At 38.2% G+C, this 22,850-nt stretch overlaps 1 protein-coding gene across 1 annotated transcript in view; it reads right to left on the reverse strand.

The window, feature by feature from the left end:
• The window catches only part of LOC115218544 (WD repeat-containing protein 78-like), a 72,846-nt gene that overhangs the window by 45,864 nt on the left and 4,132 nt on the right, over window positions 1-22,850 (reverse strand). Inside the window, exons 2-7 of the mRNA XM_029788421.2 lie at window positions 19,734-19,851; window positions 12,330-12,416; window positions 11,078-11,139; window positions 9,032-9,108; window positions 3,724-3,902; window positions 2,317-2,424 (exon numbers count right to left, since the gene is read on the reverse strand). Of these exons, the coding sequence (XP_029644281.1) occupies window positions 2,317-2,424; window positions 3,724-3,902; window positions 9,032-9,108; window positions 11,078-11,139; window positions 12,330-12,416; window positions 19,734-19,851 (631 nt within the window). The remainder of the gene's footprint in view (window positions 1-2,316; window positions 2,425-3,723; window positions 3,903-9,031; window positions 9,109-11,077; window positions 11,140-12,329; window positions 12,417-19,733; window positions 19,852-22,850) is intronic.

Consider the following 22,850-nt stretch of genomic DNA (forward strand, 5'->3'; position numbering starts at 1 on the left):
CATAAAGTTACCATGCATCCTGATATCATGTACCCTATTATCTAGTACTCAATCATCATTTCCTTTATGTTGTCCATTAGGCCATCATGTATGGACAGTGTCATCCCATACCCTGTCATGTACCTTATCATCAAGTACTTTAATCACCATATACCCAACCTTAATCGTTAGGTCCTCATGTATATTAAATTGTTCGTTAACCCATAATTATGTATCCCATCAGTACATACACAATTTCATTCTTAACCAGCATGTATGTTATAACTATGTACACTATATTATTTTCTAGATCATCATGTACCCTATATTGTGCATTTCATCGTGTACCCTATCATTATGTACCCCAGATTGTCATCGTTTACTCTACCACCAGGTGTCCTATATTGTTCATTAAGTAATCATGTTTCATCCATAAAGAAGACACTACGAAGAAAGGGTGAGTTGTACATGTTTTGTATAGAGTCAGAGAAATGAAAGAATAAGTGAGACACGGTAGAGGAGGAGGAGGAGAAAAGGAAGGAGTGATCGTGCACAGAGAATGGGAGGAGGAAAGCAGAAGTTGGAGTACAATCATCATCATCATCATCATCATCATCGTCTAACATCCATTTTCTGTGCTAGCACAGGTTGGACAGCTCGACCGGGGTCTGGGAAGCCAGGAGGCTGCACCAGACTCCATTCTGATCTGGCGGTGTTTCTACAGCTGGATGCCCTTCCTAACGCCAACCACTCCATGAGTGTAGTGGGTGCTTTTTACGTGCCACCGGCACAGGTGCCAGGGGAGTCTGGCAGCAGCCATGATCAGTTGGTGCTTTTTACGTGCCACTGGTACAGAAGTCAGTCAAGGCGGCACTGGCATCGGCCACATTCGGATGGTGCTTTTTACATGCCACCGGCACAGGTATCATAACTACAATTTCCATTTGATAGAATGAAGGTAGAAATGAGGGGACCAGAAAAAAAAAGCTATTGCAGTGCCAGTGAAGGAGCATGAGAGGTGGCAGAGAAAAAGGGATGTTGAAATAGCAGAAAAAGGGGTCAGAGGGGACTAGATGTAGGTGAAGTTGTAAGTAGCAATGGAAGAAAGAAAGAGAGGAAGCAAATTTAAGTTAAGGTCCTTAGATGTTTAACCATTTTGTTATCATATTTTTGTTGAGATGCTCTGTGTTTCTTTCAATTAATTTTAAATATAACAAAGAATTTAGTAAAATAACTTACAGGGTGTCCATAAAGTCTCTTTACAATTAAAAAAAATTATTACAAAGGCAGTTGGCGAAATATTTTAACTAGGTTTGTTTTATTTTAATAATTGTTTATTACAGTTTTTATTGATATTAAATTTTTGTGTTTCACATACTCTGTTGATGGAAGGGAACTGATTCACTGAAACCCTATAAAATGAGGATGAAGCAATCCTCAAGCGAGTTTGTTTTAGTGACGAAGCGAATTTCACGTTTCAGGGAAATTAAACAGACACAATGTGAGAATCTGGGGATTAGAACACCCCTATGTGACTAGGGAGCTTCAACGGGATAGTCCAAAAGTGAATGTGTGGTGTGGAATCATGTGCAATCGAATAATTGCTCCATTTTTCTTCAATGAGGCAACAATTACTGCAGATGTTTACCTCGACCTTCTGACCGAATATGTGGCACCACAACTGATTGATTTACAACCAGCCATCATTCTCCAGCAAGATGGTGCACCACCACATTGGGGACGGTATGTTCGTTAGTTCCTCAATCAAACATTTCCAGACTGATGGATTGGAAGGGATGGGTCATTTCCATGGCCACTGCGTTTGCCAGATATCACTCCCTTGGACTTCTTTTTATGAGGTTATATAAAAGATATTGTGTATAAAACAAAGATACAGGACATTGCTGACTTGAAGCAAAGGATTCGTAATGCCATTGCCACCGTTGATGAGGCCATCCTACAGCGAACTTGGCAAGAAATCAAGTACCGTCTTGATGTGCTTCGTGCAACTAATGGTGCCCATATTGAGGTCTATTTAATAACAGTTAAAAAAACTTTAATAAACAATTATTACAATAAAACAAATCTGGTTATGATATCTTGTCAACTGCCTTTGTAATAAAATTTTTAAATTGTAAAGAAACTTTATGGACACCCTGTAGTTATCATTAAGTTAGTGTTAGGAACATAAATTGTGACTAAGGTTTGGTGGAAGATTTTAATTCAGAACTTTTGAAAACAAAACGTTTGTACTACAAAGTCAGGGGCAGTTTCAGGCAGGTTGGTCTCAAAAGGGTTAATAACATAAGAAATATATTAAAACAAATCTCTACTAACCATATGTTTGATAGGTAGGGTCTGTACAAGCTTCAGTTTGCGGGGATCATTGAAAGTATTAACCCCCTTTGATACATAACGATCATTGCCAACTCTGTTCTTCACCAACTGAAATAATTCAATAAAAATGAAAAGATATTAAGGAAAGAACATAAAATGGTGTCCATAAAAAGCAAACAGGAATATCATTTTCAAGGTTGTCGTTAAATGCTAAATTGATAAAGCGGGTCTTTATTGAGAGTAGAGTGTTGATGAAATAGAGGTAATGGTAGAATTAAATAAAAAGTTAAGATGTTGATAAAAAAAATTTAATAAATACAACAATAATGAAATCGTTATTATTATTATCATTATTGAGTGAGAGCGCAGTGCATGCCATCAAAGTGACACTGGGATAAAATATACAAAGCCCAGTATACCCATCATGACTACCCGTCTGATAAGGGTACACCAGGCACATGCATCACAACCATATGTGCGCGACATGGTGATCTCATATCAAGATAAACAGCACATGACCTTGCAGATGGGGGCCCAGTTAGAATTTTCTTCCGGTCGAGTAGCCCATCCTGCTAAAAAGGTCCCTGAATAAGGGTTGTTTAAGGATGATGGACAAAATACCCATGTTTCCAGAGGTGAATTATTCAAACCCCAAAGAATTCCTCTCAACATGTGGCTATGATGCTCCCCCATTACTTCTAATCTCAGTAATTCAGCCATTTAATAACAGGTAATATTGAGGGAATTTCTAGTCTAATAAATTTTAGCCATAAAATAATAGATAATATTGCTTTCAAATTTTGACCAGTTTTTGGGAAGTGGAATTAAGTTGATTACATTAATCCCAGCACTCAACTGGTACTTATGGTACTTATTTCATCAACCCTGAAAGGATGAAAGGCAAATTTGACCTCGGCAGAATTTGAACTCAGAATGTAAAGAGAGATGAAACACCGCTAAGGATTTTGCCCAGCATGCTAACTATTCCACCAGCTCATCAATAATAGATGGTCAAAATCATCAACTAGAGAAATTTGGCCTTGAAGCAGCACAATGGTTTAGCTCAATAACTAGTTTCAGAAATTTAACCAAGCATTAACAAATGTTATTTTCCCAGTAACCAGTCTCAATAATTTAGCCATGCATTAACCCTTTCATTACTGTATGTATTTTGAGAAGCTCTGTGTTTCTTTCAATTACTTTAAATATAACAAAGAATTTAATAAAATAACTTAGTTATCATTAAGCTAGTGTTAGGAACATAAATTGTGGCTAAGGTTTGGTGGAAGATTTCAATTCAAAACTTATGATAACAAGACATTTGTATTCAGAGCCGGGTTGGTAACGAAAGGGTTAACAGAGGATATTATCCAAATTTGGCCCTACAATTATATGATGTCTCTTTACCTCATGATACATGGCATTCCTTTTCATAACCAGTTTTGCTTCTTCAGTATCTTGCAGAACACAAGTCGAGATTAGTTCAAACAACATGAATGTCTCTGACTCTTTCAGATTTATGTCAACTTCCTTTGCTAAATCATTTTCTCTAAGAACTGTGGGTGACTCCGGTTTTTCTACAACAACTGTAAATAGAAATTGAGATTGATCTTGTTTTTCTCTTCATTTATTGTACAATATTAAAACTGTTCAATGCTTCTTCCCCACCCCTCACTCTGCAAGACCACAGGAAAGACAAGGTCATAAACCTGAACATTCGCTTTTTCTTGATGCAAATTTGTTACACTCAACTCATCAGAAGATTATCTCCAGCATACACTAAACAGGTTTGTTGTGCACAATGTGCACTGGTTGTTTGCTGGGCAGGGATGAGAATTAGCATTGCAAAGACTGAGACATTGGTCCTCTCTCGAGAGTCTTCCCAGTGCATCACTCTTCAGTGGTAATGGAACATCACTGAGACAAGAGGAGAAATAGAGAATACCAAACAAGTTCCCTATGGATACCGTATTTATTACAATGAGTGGCTTGTAAACGTCTCTAACGAGCGAAATTGAGTTAGATACGTTTACAAGCCACGAGTTGTAATAAATACGGTATCCATAGGGAATGAGTTTGGTATTTTATTTATTACACACGAATAAACGACCATATTTTATTAACCCAATAAAACTAAATTCTTCACATCGTGTTGAAGCGCGCATAAATACAGCTGATTTCACGTCAGTGACGTCACAATGTGTAACTGTAAAAGATGTCATGCCGCAGGAAGATAGTCCGACTTTATAGCGCTAAGTTTTCAGGTGAAATGACTGATAACTGATGACTGTTTAACATTTTGTTAACATTCAAGTTCACATTCAAGAAATACATAACACAGATTGAAAGTTTAGTTGTAACTTATGAATGACAAAAGTAGTGCCGTCACCGTGACCTCAGGTCATCACCATGGATTGACCAATCAGAAGCAGCGCTCGCAGTATCTGACATATGTTAGATACAAAAATATCTCAAAGTGTTCTCACTCACATGTGTGTAATAAGTTGATATTTAAACACAAATTAAATTTAGCCTACATTATTTACATTATTTACATTTGACAGATATTTGTCAGGAGGAATTCTTAAATTAAAAGATTCTGCATGATTGACTTTAAGTGAAAAGAAAAAACAACATTAATGCGTATATTTAGGAGTGCTGATATAGACAGACGGGAGAATAAATACGTTGTGGATCAGAAATGATGACTTGGATAATAAATGTACAGAAGTTGGCGTTAGGAAGGGCATCCAGCCATAGAAACACTGCCAGAACAGACTGGGCCTGGTGCAGCCTTCTGGTTTCCCAGACCCCAGTTGAACCGTCCAACCCATGCTAGCATGGAAAGTGGACACTAAACGATGATGATGATGATGATGATGAAGTAATACAAGCAAACAGTAAGGCTCTCAAACTGTAGTAACACAGTATCTCACCAATGAACCGGTCTGAATTGAAACTGCATACTCTCTATAGATAAGTCAGTATTGTAATGAAGCATTATGTCAACTCCACTTAAAGCACTCTGAACATTGCCACCCTGGTGCTTTGCATGATTCCCTTAACACTTCATATTTTGGGGTCTTCTTTCAGGTGTCTGCTCCATAACGCACTCTCAGTGTGCCATGCACATGTGTGTTTGTAATATACTGTATTATTACACACATGTGAGTGAGAACACTTTGAGATATTTTTGGATCTAACATATGTCAGATACTGCGAGCGCTGCTTCTGATTGGTCAATCCATGGTGATGACCCGAGGTCACGGTGACAGCGCTGCTTCTGATTGGTCAATTCGTGGTGATGACCCGAAGTCACGGTGACGGCACTACTTTTGTCATTCATAAGTTACAACTAAACGTGAAGAATTTAGTTATTGGGTTAATAAAATATGGTCGTTTATTCGTGTGTAATAAATAAAATACCAACTCGTGGCTTGTAAACGTATCATCCATAGGGAACTCGTTTTGTATTCTCTATTTATATAAGGTGGCCAAACTGGCAGAAATGTTTAGCACGCCAGGCGAAATGTTTAGCAGTATTTTGCCTGTCTTTACGTTGAGTTCAAATTCCGCCAAGGTCAACTTTGTCTTTCATCCTTTTGGGGTCGATAAATCATGTACCAGTTGCATACTGATGTCAATCTAATCAACTGGCCCCCTACCCCAAAAATTTCAGACTTTGTGCCTAGAGTAGAAAAGAATATATATAACATCTAAGGTGGCGAGCTGAGAGAAACGTTGGCATGCCAGGCAAAATGTTTAGCAGTACTTTGTCTGTCTTTACATTCTGAGTTCAAATTCCGCCAAGGTCAACTTTGCCTTTCATCCTTTCGGGGTCGATAAATTATGTACCAGTTGCGTACCGGAGTCAATCTAATTGACTGCCCCCCCCCCCACTCCCCAAAAATTTTGGACCTTGTGCCTAGAGTAGAAAAGAATATATATAACATCTAAGGTGGCGAGCTGAGAGAAACATTGGCACGCCAGGTGAAATGTTTAGCGGTATTTCGTCTATCTTTACATTCTGAGTTCAAATTCCACCGAGGTCGACTTTGCCTTTCATCTTTTCGGGGTCAATAAATTAAGTACCAGTTGCATGCTGGGGTTAATCTAATCGACTGACCTCCTCCCACAAAATTTCAGGCCTTGTGCCTAGAGTAGAAAAGAATATACTGTGTTGTATGATGATAGTGTCTGTATATATTTTTATCTTTTACTTGTTCCAGTCATTAGATTGCGGCCATGCTGGGGCACCAGCTTGAAGGAATTTTAGTCAAATAAATCCACCCCAGTACTTATTTTTTTAAGCCTGGTAGTTATTCTATCAGTCTCTCTTTTGCCGAACTGCTAAGTCACAGGGATGTAAACACACCAACACTGGTTGTCAACAATTTTGAAAACAGTAATTAGTCATTACCATTGACACCAATAACCAGTGCTCTCTTATTCTAATAAAAAACAATAAAAATTTACTTTTTGTAATAATAATCATTTACCACATAGGTACAAGATTAGAAATTTTGAGAGAGGTGGTTCATTGATTAAATTGACACATACTTTATTCATACATACTTTATTTGACACATATTTTATTTCACTGGCCCCTCCAAAAGGATGAAAGGTAAAGTTGACCTAGTAGGAACTGAATTCAGAATGTAAGGAGCCAAGAGAGCCAAAGCAATAACAACAAGAGCACCCAGAGAGCGCAAACCTCTGCCAAGGCAACACCAATGTCCTCTCAATGATTAACCAGAGATGATTTTTAAAATGAGAATATCTGAAATAAACTCGACTGCTCTCACAAACAAAAATACAAAAAAGGAACCTGACCACTCTCAAAATTTAAGTCAAAAACTGGAAAAATAATCCCAAATCCTTGTCTGGTTCCGGTACCAAATCAATCCCAAAATCTAATCAGTTCATGCCAGTCATGAGGCCAAACATCCCTGAAAGTTTCATCTGAATCCATCCAGTGGTTCTTGAGATATCTTGTCCACAAACAGACAAACAAACAAACACCACTGAAAACAATACCTCCACCTTTGCTAAGGTGGAGGTAATAATAGTAATAATAGTTTCAAACTTTTAGCACAAGGCCAGAAATCTCAGGATGGTGGTAAGTCAATTACATTTCCCCAGTACTTAACTGGTTCTTATTTTGCTGACACCAAAAGGATAAAAGGCAAAGTTGACCTCAGCAGAACTTGAACTCAGAAAGTAACGATGGATAAAATGACGCTAAGCATTTTGCCTGATGTGATAATGGTTCTGCTGGCTCACCACCTTAATCCTTTAGCATTTAAGCAGGCTATATCCCGCCCAAATATTCTACATGTTTTTTCATTCAAACCAGCCATATCAAGCCTCTCACACCGAACCTATGCTGACAGTCTAAAATAAACAATCACAATCACCTTGGCTGGCTTCCGTGCCGGTGGCACATTAAAAGCACCAACTGATCGTGGCTGATGCCAGACTCCCCTGGCACCTGTGCAGGTGGCACGTAAAAAGCACCCACTACACTTGCGGAGTGGTTGGCGTTAGGAAGGGCATCCAGCTGTAGAAACACTGCCAGATCAGACTGGAGCCTGGTGCAGCCCCTGGCTTCCCAGACCTCGGTCGAACCGTCCAACCCATGCTAGCGTGGAAAACGGACGTTAAACGATGATGATGCTGATGACATCATCTAAACCTCAAAGTTATAAGATAATGTGTGATTAATTCAAACCAATTTAAATTAAGAAAGCTTTACATTTGATAGACAATTTGAATGCTAAAGGGTTAATAAAAACAGCAACAACAACAACTATAAAGGTGTTGGGCACTGCTCAAGGACTGTAGACAAACTGCAGACAGGAACATTTCTGCCAACTAGCTCACTACTGGCTATCCTGCAATGAGGGACTTCCAGTTAAGCAGGGAACAGAGACTGAGATGTTGGAGGGTCAATCGTATTCACCCTCCATTCAACATGTAGCTGAATGAAGTAAAAATAATACACTGACACACTCTTGTTACTGATTGTTTTTGTGTATAGCTTGACCAAGCTATAATGGTTTCAGATATTGGCACAAAAGATGGGGTAAGTCAATTACAATGACCCCCAGGGATAAATTGGTACTTATTCTATCAACCCCAAAAGGATGAAAGGCAAAGCCAACCTCGGTGCCATTTGGACTCAAAATGTAGGCAGACAAATTGCTTAGCAGTGTTAACAATTCTGCCAGTTCACAGCCTTATAATAATAATAATAATAATAATAATAATAATAATAATAATAATAGTAATAATAGTAATAATAATAACAATAATAATAATAATAACAACAATAATAATAATAATAATAACAACAATAACAACAATAATAATAATAATAATAATAATAACAACAATAACAACAATAATAATAATAATAATAATAATAACAATAAAAACAACAACAACAACAACAATAATAATAATAGTAATAATAATAATGATGAAGTACTTGACCTGAAGAAAATTCTAACTGGGCGTCACCTGCAATTTTGATATGAGATCACCATGTTGCGCACATACAGTTGTGATGCATGTGCCTGGTGTACCCTTATCAGAAAAGTAGCCATGACGGGTATACTGGCCTGCGTATATTTTACCCCAGTGTCACTTTGATGGCATGCACTGCTCTCTCACTCAATAATAATAATAACAATAATAATAATAATAATAATACCTTCCCAGGATGGAATATCTTCAGTCTCATTAAACTCTTCAATGCGATCATGGTGAGAAGTTGTATTAAATATAGATCTGGAAAATCAGTAAATAGAGCAAATGTTTCAAGAACATAGTTTTGTGTTTTTCATTTTAGTTTATGTACGTATATGTGTATGTATAACCTTGTCTGGACATCATATGGTGGCTGTAAATGAGCCTCATCTGGAAACAAGTGAAGTTGTTCGTTTCCACTGTTTGCTGAAAAACATATCTATTTATGGGAAAATATTACCTTGTTTGGAAGCATGTATAGGTCGGTAAGAGGAAGGGTATCTGGCGGTAGAAAATCCAACACCTGCACAAGCTATATTACTTTTTTTATTTCTTTATTGCCCACAAGGGGCTAAACATAGAGGGGACAAACAAGGACAGACAAAGGGATTAAGTTGATTACATCGACCCCAGTGCATAACTGGTACTTAATTTATCGACCCCGAAAGGATGAAAGGCAAAGTCGACCTCGGCAGAATTTGAACTCAGAATGTAGCAACAGACGAAATACTGCTAAGCATTTTGCCCGGCGCGCTAACGTTTCTGCCAGCACACACAAGCTATATTACATTTGCTTCTCCGTGCTGAAGAAGTCATTAGTTTGCAATTCTCCAGCTGGATAAATTCTTGCCCATCATCATGTACAATCCAATGAACTGCTACTGCTAAGATGTTCACGCTAACACCATGAAACATTTTTGCAAGTTCTAAACGTTTATATTCTGACCCAAATGGTACAGACATCAATTGTTCCCATGTGTAGAGGTCCTTTGGCTCTCTTGCCAATCACCCAGGTTTATCTTTGTTTATCTTTGCCATCAAATACATCTCTTCCTGTCAAGTTTGAGCATGCAGCATCATCAGTACCATAAACTTCCTTTCCACATTCTGCATTGACAACAAGAAGTTGAATAGGGGCTTGAACCCTAGTGCATCATGATAATTTTGTCATTCAGGACTTCCATCAGCTGACACTGACAGGGGTCGCATACTCCTCCTGCAGATTGTGGTTTCTCATTAACCAAGACATATCCCTTTGTAGAAGACTAGAAAGGAACAATGCAATGAAGGGGAATTTCAACTGTATTTCGTGGTCTGCTACCACAACAGCTACTTTATAGGATCCAGTTAGCTCAAGACATCATCAGGAGGAACCACGTCCAGTTTCGGCCCCTACTCCTCTACCATTTTGACATGGCAGCCCCCCCCCTTTCGGAGGTGTCTTCAGTTCTGGTGTTGAGTGCATGTCTTCTTTCTTCTTTCTTCTGTTCCCTGGCCTCTTTGATGTAGGGTCAACGAGTGTCAGCAGGCGACGGATTGTCTTGTCAAATTTCCCTTTAAATAAATGTAGAGTTTTCAAAGCTTGCACCAGCTCCCTACCAGTCCCCATAATATAAAACTGGGGTATTTGTCTTTGACGTTTACTCCTCTATGTAAGCATAATGTAACCCTGCTAGGATGGTTTCTGGGGCCTATTCCTTGCCAAAGAACAACTCATATTTGGTCCAGTGCCACTTATTCAAAGTATATTCACAACTAACCTTCATATCTGAGAGTCATTCCCCTATCCACCACCTGGGAACCTAGTGGACATGAGAATATCAAAGAATATAAAAATACAAAGTGTAAGAGAATATATACACATGAATGATACATACGTATCTACATACTCTTGAATGGTCATTGACTCTGATGAATTCCTCTGTCCTTTAATGGGTTTAGTTGTTTTTTTGTCCCATGGGGGGGTCCAAAAATCACCTGCCTCATCTAACAAGTTTCAAGAGGTCGCTAATTTAGTCGTCATCAGCCTGACCATGCAAGAGATTGTACTGGGTTACATGTTACAGTACTGCTCAAGAGCAACCTGACATTTGATTTTGATTGCTGATATGGTATACCAGTGATGATAATTATGAAGATGGTGTAAGATGATCCAGGAATGAGAGGGAAGTGAATACCCTTAATTAACAAACTTCAGTAAGTGTCAATGTGACTGAGAATGATGACTTACCTTGAAAAAGGACCGCCACTCACATTTGAAGACGCTGTTACCCCAGGTGCACTCTCAGGAGGCTGGGAAAAAAAGACGTACAGTTGTATATGCAAAGTTGGTGTGTGTGTGTGTGTGTGTGTGTGTGTGTGAAGGCACATGGCTCTGTGCTTATGGTGTTGCGCTCACAATTGCTACATCATGTGTTCAATTCCCAGATTGGGCAGCACATTGTGTTCTTGAGCAAAACACTTCATTTCACATTGGTCCTGTCCACTAAGCTCTGTGACAGAATAGCCTTCTGATCAGGGGGAATGTTGGCCTGCTCACCTAACCAGCAGGGTGGCATCATTCAAAAGCTAAAGCAATGCAAAGTGCATTGTGACCAGTGATGTATAACAACATCCAATAGTTTAATCAATACTGTGATATGCATGAGTGTGTAGGTATATATATATGCGTATGTGTATATATATATGTTAGTTAATTAATCCTGATTTACCTCCCAGTATTTCAAGTGTTTCTATGCAACATAAATTACAGTTACTCCCAACTCCTTTATATGGAAGTGCAGGTTCATATAATGGTCCTTGAAATATAGCAAGCTGGCTGAATCATCGGCACTTCAAGCAAAATGCTTAGCAGCATTTCCTCCATCTTTACATACTGCACTCAAATTCCACCAACATCCACATTGTCTTTCATCCTTTCAGGGTCGATAAAATAAGTACCAGTTGAGTACTGAGTTTGATGTAATCGACACACCCCCTCCTCTGAAATTGCTGGACTTGTGTCAAAATTTGAAACCAATATTCCTATCTTTCAACTCCCAGATGAATTTTGCTAAAGATGTATTAGGTTATTTTTTTCCTATCATCAAAAGAATTTAAGTGGTTACTCAACCCACCTGTCATGATTGTGCTTCTCAATATCAGTATGAATTTATACATGATATAGCTTAACCAAGAATAATTCCTGCTTCTTAGATTTGACTTGGCAGTAGCTTACCAACAATCTACACAACTTAAACATACACAAGTTGTTGTTTTACCCCACCTCAACCTTGTTAGAACAACCCTAGCATCAAAAGCATCCCAGTGGTGGCATATGGGTCTTTCTGTGCATTAATGACTTTGTTATCCAATGTACACACATACATACTTACACACACGCATGCGTACAAAAATGCTGATGTTTCCACACTGTGTAAGACAAGTAAACAGCTCAGGTAGAATTAACAAACAGCAAGAATATTAACAAAGTAATTACTTACAGTTACACCTTCAATTTCAATTAGATTACTTCGTTTTCCTAACGACAGTGGTACAGGGGTTACATCAACGTTGTTTTCATTAAACACCTGCAATGTAAATAACAAAGATTAAAAGAAGTTCACTAAGGTAGCCTACTCAAGCAAAATAACTTACCTGTTAAAATGGCCACTACTTTGCTCCAGTGTAAACTTCTCTTAACCCATTAGCATTTAAACCGGCCATATCCGGCCAAAATATTCTCCCCAGTTTTAAGTTCAAATTGGCCAGATCTGGCCTCTCACACCAGCCCTACAATATAATTCTAAAAATGAATAGCTACTTCATCAAAATCTCAAAGCTACAAGATAATGCAGGACTAATTGAAAACAATGTGAATAAATAAGCATTACTTTTGATAGAATAACGTGAATACTAAAGGGTTAATTGAAAAAGATTTAACATGAGTAGCTTATGTTTGCAAAGACAGACACCTAATCATGTAAAACCTTATCCAATTTGATGAAGTATGCACTGGAACAGACCAGCAGCCAATTTAACAGGTAAGCTATTTTCCATCAGTGGGCTCTCTGAGAAAAGATTTACAATTTTTGGACGAAAGCATTGAATATATTATCATCTTTGTCATCGTCCTTTAACATCCCTTTTTCCGTACTGGCATGGGCTGGACAGTTCAACATGAACAGATAAGCCAGAGGACTGTGCCAAGCTCCAATATCTGCTTTGACATGACTTCTACAGCTGCATGCTCTTCCTGATGCCAACCATTTCACACTTCAGAGTGTACCAGGTGCATTGTTCATGGCACCAGCACTAGTGAGGTCACCCACATGCCTGCAGGACAAGATCTGTCGACTGAGGGATATGAAAGCATAATAGAAGGACAGGAGCAAGTGACTTGCTGAAGAGGTGAATACATGGCTTGCCCACCTGGAAAAAGAAGGAGAGATGAGAGATCAAGGTATAAGGTGAATATGAGAAACAGAAATAGAATAAAAGAAAAGAAAAGAAGGAAGAATAAGTGTGCTGCAGTGTAAACAGTGTGAAAGGTGGTTAGAGGGGGAGACAGATAAACAGAAAGATAGATATATTATATTACATATTTGATATTTGTTGTATGTATTACACATTATATAAATTGTTTACCATATGTCACCTGCTTCTGATCTCTCTCTCTCTCCTTTTTTTGCTCTTCCCTCTGGTTAGGTAACTAAGTATCTCCTTTACAACACCACACCTGTTTCTGTCCTCTTTCTTGTGAAGTGGTTGGCATTTGGAAAGACATCCAGCTGTTAAAACCATGCCAAAGCTGACCTCGTTTGTGCTGGTGCTACATAAAAAGCACTCAGTACTGTCTGCAGGATGGTTGGCATTAGGAAAGGCATCCAGCCATAAAAACCATGCCAAAACAGACACAGAAGCCTGGTGTAGTCTTCTACCATGCTGGTTCATATCAAACCATCCAACCCATGGAAGAAAGATGATAAACAATGATAATGATAATAATGATGATGTTTTCTCTTAGAAAACATATATCTTACACAGGTGAATCATGTGAGTTATGAACATCCATCATCTAAAAGGAGGAAGCATTCTCTGGTGATGTAAAACAACAATGATCAGATATTCACATTTAAATCTGTCAGGACACATTAAGAATGAATAGATAAGTTATTTATTGAATATTCACCATTCTGTGTGCACCCCATGAATTATTACCTGCTTCACAGACAGAAGCATCAACAAATCATTTGTTTGGTGATTCCTATAAACAAAAGCTCATGCTCTTCTTAGTTTCATCAGTCAAGAGGAGTAGTTTTGATTGAAGAGACGCACAAGCTCAAAACACCACAGTATCTCATAGACACCTTAAACCAATGAATTGCATGTGTTCATGGCCTGTGCCAGGGGTGTAACCAGCCCACTTATGCATACCTTTCCTTCATTGGACACTAAACTCTGCTTGTGAAAACCTGTTGAGGCAAGTGCAATCGAAATCGAAATCAAATTCAATGACTGGCATCCGTTCTAGTGGAGTGCTAAGAGCACCATCCGAGCGGGATCACTGCCAGAGCAGCTAACTGGCTTCTGTGCCAGTGGCACGTAAAAAGCACTATTCGAGCATGATCGTTACCCACGTCACCTTACTGGCACATGAAAAAACATTCGAGCGAGGTCATTGCCAGTGCAACTGGACTGGCTCCTGTGCAGGTGGCACGTAAAAAACACCATTTGTGCGTGGTCGTTGCCAGTACCGCCTGACTGGCCCTCATGTCGGTGGCATGTAAAAGCACCCACTACACTCTCGGAGTGGTTGGCGTTAGGAAGGGCATCAAGCTGTAGAAACGATGATGATGATGATGAAGAAAGCACACTGTCAATAAGATGGAGAGGTTCTCTGATGATGAAAAACGACAGTGGACAGATATCTGCATTTGAATCCACCAGAATATATTACGAATGAATAGATACATTATTGTGTGCATATGCGTGTATGCGTATATGTGTGTGTATACACACACACTATATATATATATACAGGGTGTGGGGAATAAACTGTCATCTAAGTTACGCAAAAATGAAAATAACACTGACATCTCATTTTAGCAGATATATTTACTAAAATTACATAAAAATATCTTGAAATACTAAAGAGTAAATTTATTCAATAAAATCGCCATTGGCTTCAAACACGAACTCCAGACAACTTTGGAATCTCCTGCAACTCTTCTGGATGGTCTTCTTGTTTAAGTTGGTGAATGCTGCCATAATCCTTACCTTCAGTTCATGTTACAAGGAGTTTTGTTGGTCACTTGCTAAACTGCGCCCCACACATAATAACCAAGGGAGTTGCAGTCTAGGCAGTTATGTGGCCAGATGTTAAGAGCGATGTGGTTACAGAAATTGTCTGACAGCCATGACTGGGTTCTCTTGCTTGTGTGGCATGGTGCAGAGTCCTGTTGCCAGACACAGGGTCTTCCAGCAGCCACCCTCTTGAGCCAGGGCATTACTACCTCCTCCAGGCACTTGATGTAGGCCTCTGTATTGAGTCTAAGGCCATGTGGGAAGATGAATGGAGGCATAACATTGCCATCACTAATGATCACTCCAAACACCATGATGTTGACTGGATGTTTGATTTTTATCACTCTTGGTATATATTCTCAGATTGCACTGAATGCCAAACAGTACAGCATGTCAATTCCAAATTTCTGGCTGAGTGAATTGTGTCATGGTACTGTTTTACTCACAGATGGTGCCCAACTGACCCTACTATACTGTGTAGTCAACAAAATCAAAAACAAACAGTGCACATGCATGAAATATAAAATATAAAATGGCGACAATTTACCCATCACACCCTGTATATATACATATATATATATATATATATATATATATATATATATATATATATATATATATATATAATATATATATATATACATATACATATATATATACATATATATATATATATACATATATATATATATATATATATATATATATATATATATATATATATATATATATACATATATATATATATATACATATATATATATATATATATAATATATATATATATATATATATAGTGCAGGTGGCACCAGTGGCACGTAAAAAGCACCCACTATACTCACGGAGTGGTTGGCGTTAGGAAGGGCATCCAGCTGTAGAAACATTGCCGGATAAGACCGGAGCCTCGTGCAGCCTTCTGGCTTCCCAGATCCCCGGTCGAACCGTCCAACCCATGCTAGCATGGAGAACGGACGTTAAACGATGATGATGATGATGATTGTGTATATATATATATATATATATATATATACATATACACACACACGCTATATATATATACACACATACATATACACACTATATATATACATACACACTATATATATATATATGTGTGTGTGTGTGTGTGTGTGTGTAGAGGGAGGGAGAGAGCTTTTGAAGTGATGTACAGATATTGTATATTGAGAATAACTAAGTAGTGGGACTGTTTGATGATTATATATATTTTTATTTACATTTTTAGCGCTTTCTTCTGTTATGGGATTTACCAAAAAGTGGTTTACAGTAAGTTTGCTTCACCTTTTTTATATAAAATTGGAACTGATGATGTTTTAGAAAGGGGGAGAGGGGGGATGAACAAATCAGAAAGGAAGGTGCATGGGTGAGAGAGGCGGGAAGAGTGGAAGAAATTTGAAGATAGAGAAGAGAAAAGAAAGTAGAAGGAGTCTTGTTTTAGGGGTTTGCAAAGGAAGGAAAAAGAAAGAAGAAAAACGTTTGAGAGGGAGGGGGGAGGTAGAGGAGGCATGGCTTTTGTAATCATTGTGGTCAGACTTGTTTCCTTAGAATTTAATATGCTGTTGTTGTTTTTTCCTTTTTAGTGACCTTTTGAGCGAGGAAAAAATGTTTTTGCATTCAAGTGGTCAAAGTTTTCAATCGGAAAACCAGATGTTGTTTCTGATTTTCTCTAGGAAGAATTATAATTACGTTTCAAGGTCTTGTTTTTGTTTTTTTTTTATTCTTTTGTATTCATTAATGTAAAGGGGAAAGAATGGCTGTATGGATGCGGTCAATTTTTCTTTTTTTATCAAAATTCCAGATGTTGCTTTCGATTTAGCCATATATGGCTATGTTTTTGAAAAGAGAGATTTTAAAGTAAGTATAGGTATGATTTTAAATACAATCTGAAAAAAAAGTTCAAGGGTGGGAAAGTGTTTCTCAATTGTAAATATGATCTGAATTTATTTTTAAAGATCATAAAAATGATCTGAGTCTAAAAAAAAAGTTGGGGAGGGGGGAAAATCTAAATGTCATTGAAAATATACCTTTCTTAAGTGAATATATTCACAATTATAAATACAATCTAAATCAAAGGATTAGATTCTACAAATCATAAGGAATCATAAATATAATCTGAATGGGGGGGGGGAATGTCCATGGAAATATACCTTCTCCCCAGTAATGATTGGTTTCATACAGGTTAGGTTTGGAGGGAGCCAAACATGGGTATTTTTAGTATTTGTATTATTTTTCCCAATCATATTTTTCAGGAATGTTGGTTGGATATAGTTTCTTGCCATGGTGTTGTTGTACCCTCAACTTATTCCATTTGATTTGATGGAGCATCCTTGTATATTGATGTAGTTTTTTTCAACCGTTTAATTTTTGTTGAGAACTTTTTTATGAAATATAGTTCCGTTGTCTTTTGGAACTTTGGGTCGTTCCTTGAATTTTCCTTCTCCACATATTTCCAAATGTTTGCTCAGTGGAATTTTCTGTAGTTCTTGTTAGATTTGCTGTCTGTGGAGTCTTGCACGTCGGCAAAGGGAATTATTGGTTTCACCAATATAATTCTCCTTGCATTTGGGCCAAGTAATGCAGTACATGAAATTTTGTGTCCTGCAGTTCATATTTGCATTTACGTTAAATGAAAATCCACTCTTGAATTTTATGTGGGTGTCCCCATCTACATATTTGTAGTTATCGTTGTTGTTGGATATTCCACAATTGCTATCTCCACATTCTTTTAAGAAGAACTCTGTTTCATTCTCTGATGTGAATTTTGCCCTTGTGAGTTGTTTTCTGAGGTTTTTTTTTTTCCTGGCATTTATTATTTTGTAGGTAGCTTTTATCTATCAGCTTTCTCATTTTGGGGCTCTGTAAGAGTATTGGTAGGTTTGATTGTATAACATAGAAAATTTTGGTTATTCCAGGGTTGTGTGTATTAATAAATAGAATAGTATGTTCCTTGCTTTTTTTTCTTTTGAAGTCCTTAGTTGTGTGATGTCTAATTTCATCACTTTCAGGATTCCATTATTTATTAGTTTCACAGGGCAATTTTGTTCTTGTAAGAAGTTTTTGAGTTCATCAAGTCTAATTTGGCATATTTGTGGGTATGGTGCCAATGCATCTTGCCATACTGTATGGAATGTTCCTTTTGATGTGTGAGGGGTGTCAAGAGTAGAAATTTAAATATTGGTGTGTGCCTGTTTTTTTTGTAAAATATGTCTGTTGTAACAGTGGAGTTGTGTATTTTGATGTGAATGTCTAGGAATGGTAGTTCATTGTAGCTAGTTTTTGCTGTGAATTTGATAGATGGGTGCAGTGTGTTGAGGATATTGTGAAATGTTCGTAGGTCTTCTTTTGGTCTATCCCAAAAAATGAAGCAGTTGTCAAGGTAGCGCTTCCACTTCTTCATGATGATTTCCTTGAAGTTGTGATCAAAGATTTTTCCTGCTTCCTCCGTAAAGTTTACCTTCTAGGTAACCCATGACTAGGTTGGCATATGAAGGTGCAAATTTCGTACCCATAGCCCTTTGTCTGTTAGTATATCTTCTTATCATATCTGAAGGTGTTTTCTTCTAGTACTAAATGAGTGGCTTTGGTAATGAAGTCTGTTTTGAAACATTCATCTATACATCTTCTGTGTCTCTCTACCCAGTGTTAGACTGCCTCCAGGCCTAAGGTATGAAGTATGCTGGTATAGAGGTTAGTAACATCAAAACTTGCAAGTATAATACCTTCCTGGACAGTAGTTGGGATGCATTTGAGAAAGTCCATGTCATCCAATATATAACTGGGTTTTAATGGGCATAAAGGTTTGAGGAGTATGTCCAAGAGATGACTCATTTGTTGCGTTGGGGCTTGGAGCCCAGCAACTATCGGTCTCATTTTGAGGTTTTTGGGTCTTTGTATTTTTACGTATTGACTCCTCTGTTCATTTATATCTGAGAGCTTTGGCGGATTTTGGGCAATCCGTATAAATTGCTCTCTTTGATTATGGAGTTACATAAATGGTCTTTTTCTTTGTCTGTGAAGGAGTACCAGTATTTGTTAATTATCGTTCTGATTTTATTTAGTGTTTCTGATCTGGAACTTGACTGAGGAAAGAAAACTTCGAATGACCCATCCGTGTTTTTTCTTGTCCCTCTTTTGTATCATCTGTCTGGATGTCTTGTTGTCCCTTTTTTGTATCATCTAGCTGTCCGGATGTTTTGCATTCTTGTCCCATTTTTGTCTTCCTTTATATATATATATATATATATATATATATCATCATCATCATCATCATTTAGCGTCCGTTTTCCATGCTAGCATGGGTTGGACGGTTCAACTGGGGTCTGTGAAGCTGGAAGGCTTCATAAGGCCCAGTCAGATCTGGCAATATATATATATATATATATATATATATATATATATATATATATATATATATACATACAACATATATTATATATTATTAATTGAACATGCCGCATTCATTTCCAAGTATATATATGGGGGGGGGAGGAGGAGGAGGAGGAGGAGGAGGAGGAGGAGGAGAAGAAGAAGAAGAAGAAGAAGAAGAAGAAGAAGAAGAAGAAGAAGAAGAAGAATCAACTTACATGGGGATGTCTTATGAAGGTGCCTATCTTATCATATCTGGGTGGTTGTGGGTAAGACAAATATCTGCTCCGCAGAGGTGCCACAGAGCGGCTGCCTGCTCTGCTTCCACTCAGTAGTCTGTGATTCATTTGAAAGAGAAAGTGAAACCAACAATAAATAAAGGGATAAATAAAGGTTTGCTATTTTCGCTAAATACATTTATTGAGAAAGTACCAATACAGAAGTCATATTATGGAGAAACAAGGTTTAGTTACCTGAAGAATTTCTACTTGCTCTTTGCTCTTTTGCTCTTTTACTTGTTTCAGTCATTTGACTGCGGCCATGCTGGAGCACCGCCTTTAGTCGAGCAAATCGACCCCAGGACTTATTCGTTGTAAGCCCAGTACTTATTCTATTGGCCTATTTTGCCGAACCGCTAAGTAACGGGGACATAAACACACCAGCATCGGTTGTCAAGCAATGCTAGGGAGACAAACACAGACACACAAACACACACACGCATATATATATACATATATACGACGGGCTTCTTTCAGTTTCCGTCTACCAAATCCACTCACAAGGCTTTGGTTGGCCCGAGGCTATAGTAGAATACACTTGCCCAAGGTGCCACGCAGTGGGACTGAACCCGGAACCATGTGGTTGGTAAACAAGCTACTTACCACACAGCCACTCCTACTGCCTACATTTTTGATAATTTTTTCTTCATTAACCTTCCTCGTCATCATCATTCTCGTTTCAACTTTTCCACACTTGCAAGGGGCCAGACAGAATTTGTTGTGGCAAGTTTTCTTTATCCAGATGCCCTTCCTGTTGCCAACCCTCACCCATTTCCAAGTACAGTAATATTCCTACAAGACTAGATATGTTTTTACCAAATATTGGAAATACAAGACACCACTTGTATGATGGTGACACTCATTTACAACTATCACATGAAGTCAAAGCAAGGAGACAGTGACACACAGACAGACACACACACACACAAACATATGTACATAGATATATAATGCCATAATGGAAAACAGCTATCAAAGGATACACATATATACTAGCAGATAAAAATGGCATAGATTTTTATAGTTTTACTTGTTTCAGTCATGTGACTTCAGCCATACTGGAGCACCGCCTTTAGTCAAGCAAATCGACCCCAGGATTTATTCTTTGTAAGCTTAGTACTTATTCTATCAGTGTCTTTTGCCAAACCCCTAGGTTACAGGGACACAAACACAGCAACATCGTTTGTCCAGCGATGGTTGGGGTACAAACATAGACACACATATATATACGACAGTCTTCTTTCAGTTTTCATGTATGAAATTCACTCACAAGGCTTTGGTCGGCTTGAGACTATCATATATTTCAGGGAAATAAATGATATCCCATCATCAGAGACAAGTTAAAAGAACTTCAATAGAAGGAATTAGTAGAGTTAATTTTTTTTAGAAGCTATTCTGGAGAGGGAGAGATATACAAGAGATTACTTTCTGCATTATATCTAATCTTTTGTATATCTCTCCCTCTCCAGAATAATTTTTTCTACAAAAATGATCTCTACTAATTCCTTCTATTGAAGCTCTTTTAACTCGTCTCTGATGATGGGATAGCATTTATTTCCCTGAAACTCGGTGACTGGCATCCGTTGCTAGTAGAGTGCTAAGAGTACCATACGAGTGAGATCGTTGCCAGGGCAACAAGCTGGCCTTCGTGCCGATGCCACGTTAAGCACACCATTCAAGCGCGATCGTTACTGCGTCGCCTTACTAGCACTTGTGCTGGTGGCACGTGAAACATTCGAGCAAGGTCGTCACCAGTGCCGCTGGACTGGCTCCTGTGCAGGTGGCACATAAAAAAGCACCATTTGGACATGTCCGTTGCCAGTACCACCAAACTGGCATGTAAAAGCACCCACTACACTCTCGGAGTGGTTGGCGTTAGGAAGAGCATCCAACTGTAGAAACTCTGCAAGATCAGATTGGAGTCTGGTTGGCCAGACCTCAATCAAATCATCCAACCCATGCTAGTATGGAAAGCGGATGTTAAAGAATGATGATGAGGAAACAGCTATCAGAAAGAGAAATCGAATGGCTAAGTCGTACATTACGAGTGCAATCTGTGAGTGGAACAGTAAAAATATGCAAGACTTTTCTCAAGTTCCAAATGTGATAGTACCATTCATGACTTTTTTGTCATCTTTCCTTTTTTTGTCTTTTTGTTTGTTTCAGTCATTAGATTGTGGCCATGCTGGGGCATTGCCTGGAGAATTTTAGTCGCTAGTTATTTTATTTGTCTATTTTGCTGGACCAGTTGTCAAGTGATGGTAGGAGACAAACAGACAGTGAGACACACACACACGTATGTATACGGTGGGCTTCTTTCAGTTTCTGCTACCAAATCCATTCACAACACTTTGGTTGACCCAAAGCTACAGCTAAAGACACTTGTCCAAAGTGCCTCACAATGGGACTGAACTCAGAACCATGTGGTTGGAAAGCAAACTTCTTCCCACACAGCCACAAAACAGATCAATATTGCAAACGCACATGTTTTTTCTAAAAGGAAAATTGCTCTTGTTTACAATTTAAAAATCAATGAAGCAATAGAATTCTAAATAAGAATATATATTCCATCTAACCCATGCCAGCATGAAAAATGTACACTAAATGATGATGCTGATGATTGTTTAGTTTTAGACTGACATTGTAGGTTAAGGTATGAAAGGTTAGACATGTTTTGTATTCAAACCAGAAGTTAACATATACGGAAGACCTCAACACCCAAAGAGTACCAGAAAGAGAAAGAAGTTTCTACCAATTTAGCTAGGAGCTTCCTATCATTGAGCAAGAAACATTTCCCTAGGAGGCACATGTACTATAAGATTTTCAACCCACATAACATCAAAGTAAGCTACTCCTGCTTAGACAACATTGCATGCTACAACAGATACAAATGTGCACCCACACAACCTCCAACCCCAACCTGTAACGTCTGAAACCTTACCAGCTGCCCTTTGTGAGGATCCTGCTTCCCAAGGGCTGTAGTCTAAAGGGTCACCCTTACACTATCCAATAGCATCACAAGATACAACTAGGACATGATGGCTAGTGGCTTCAAAG

The sequence above is a fragment of the Octopus sinensis genome, linkage group LG13 (assembly GCF_006345805.1).
Source record: "Octopus sinensis linkage group LG13, ASM634580v1, whole genome shotgun sequence".
Lineage (NCBI taxonomy): Eukaryota > Metazoa > Mollusca > Cephalopoda > Octopoda > Octopodidae > Octopus > Octopus sinensis.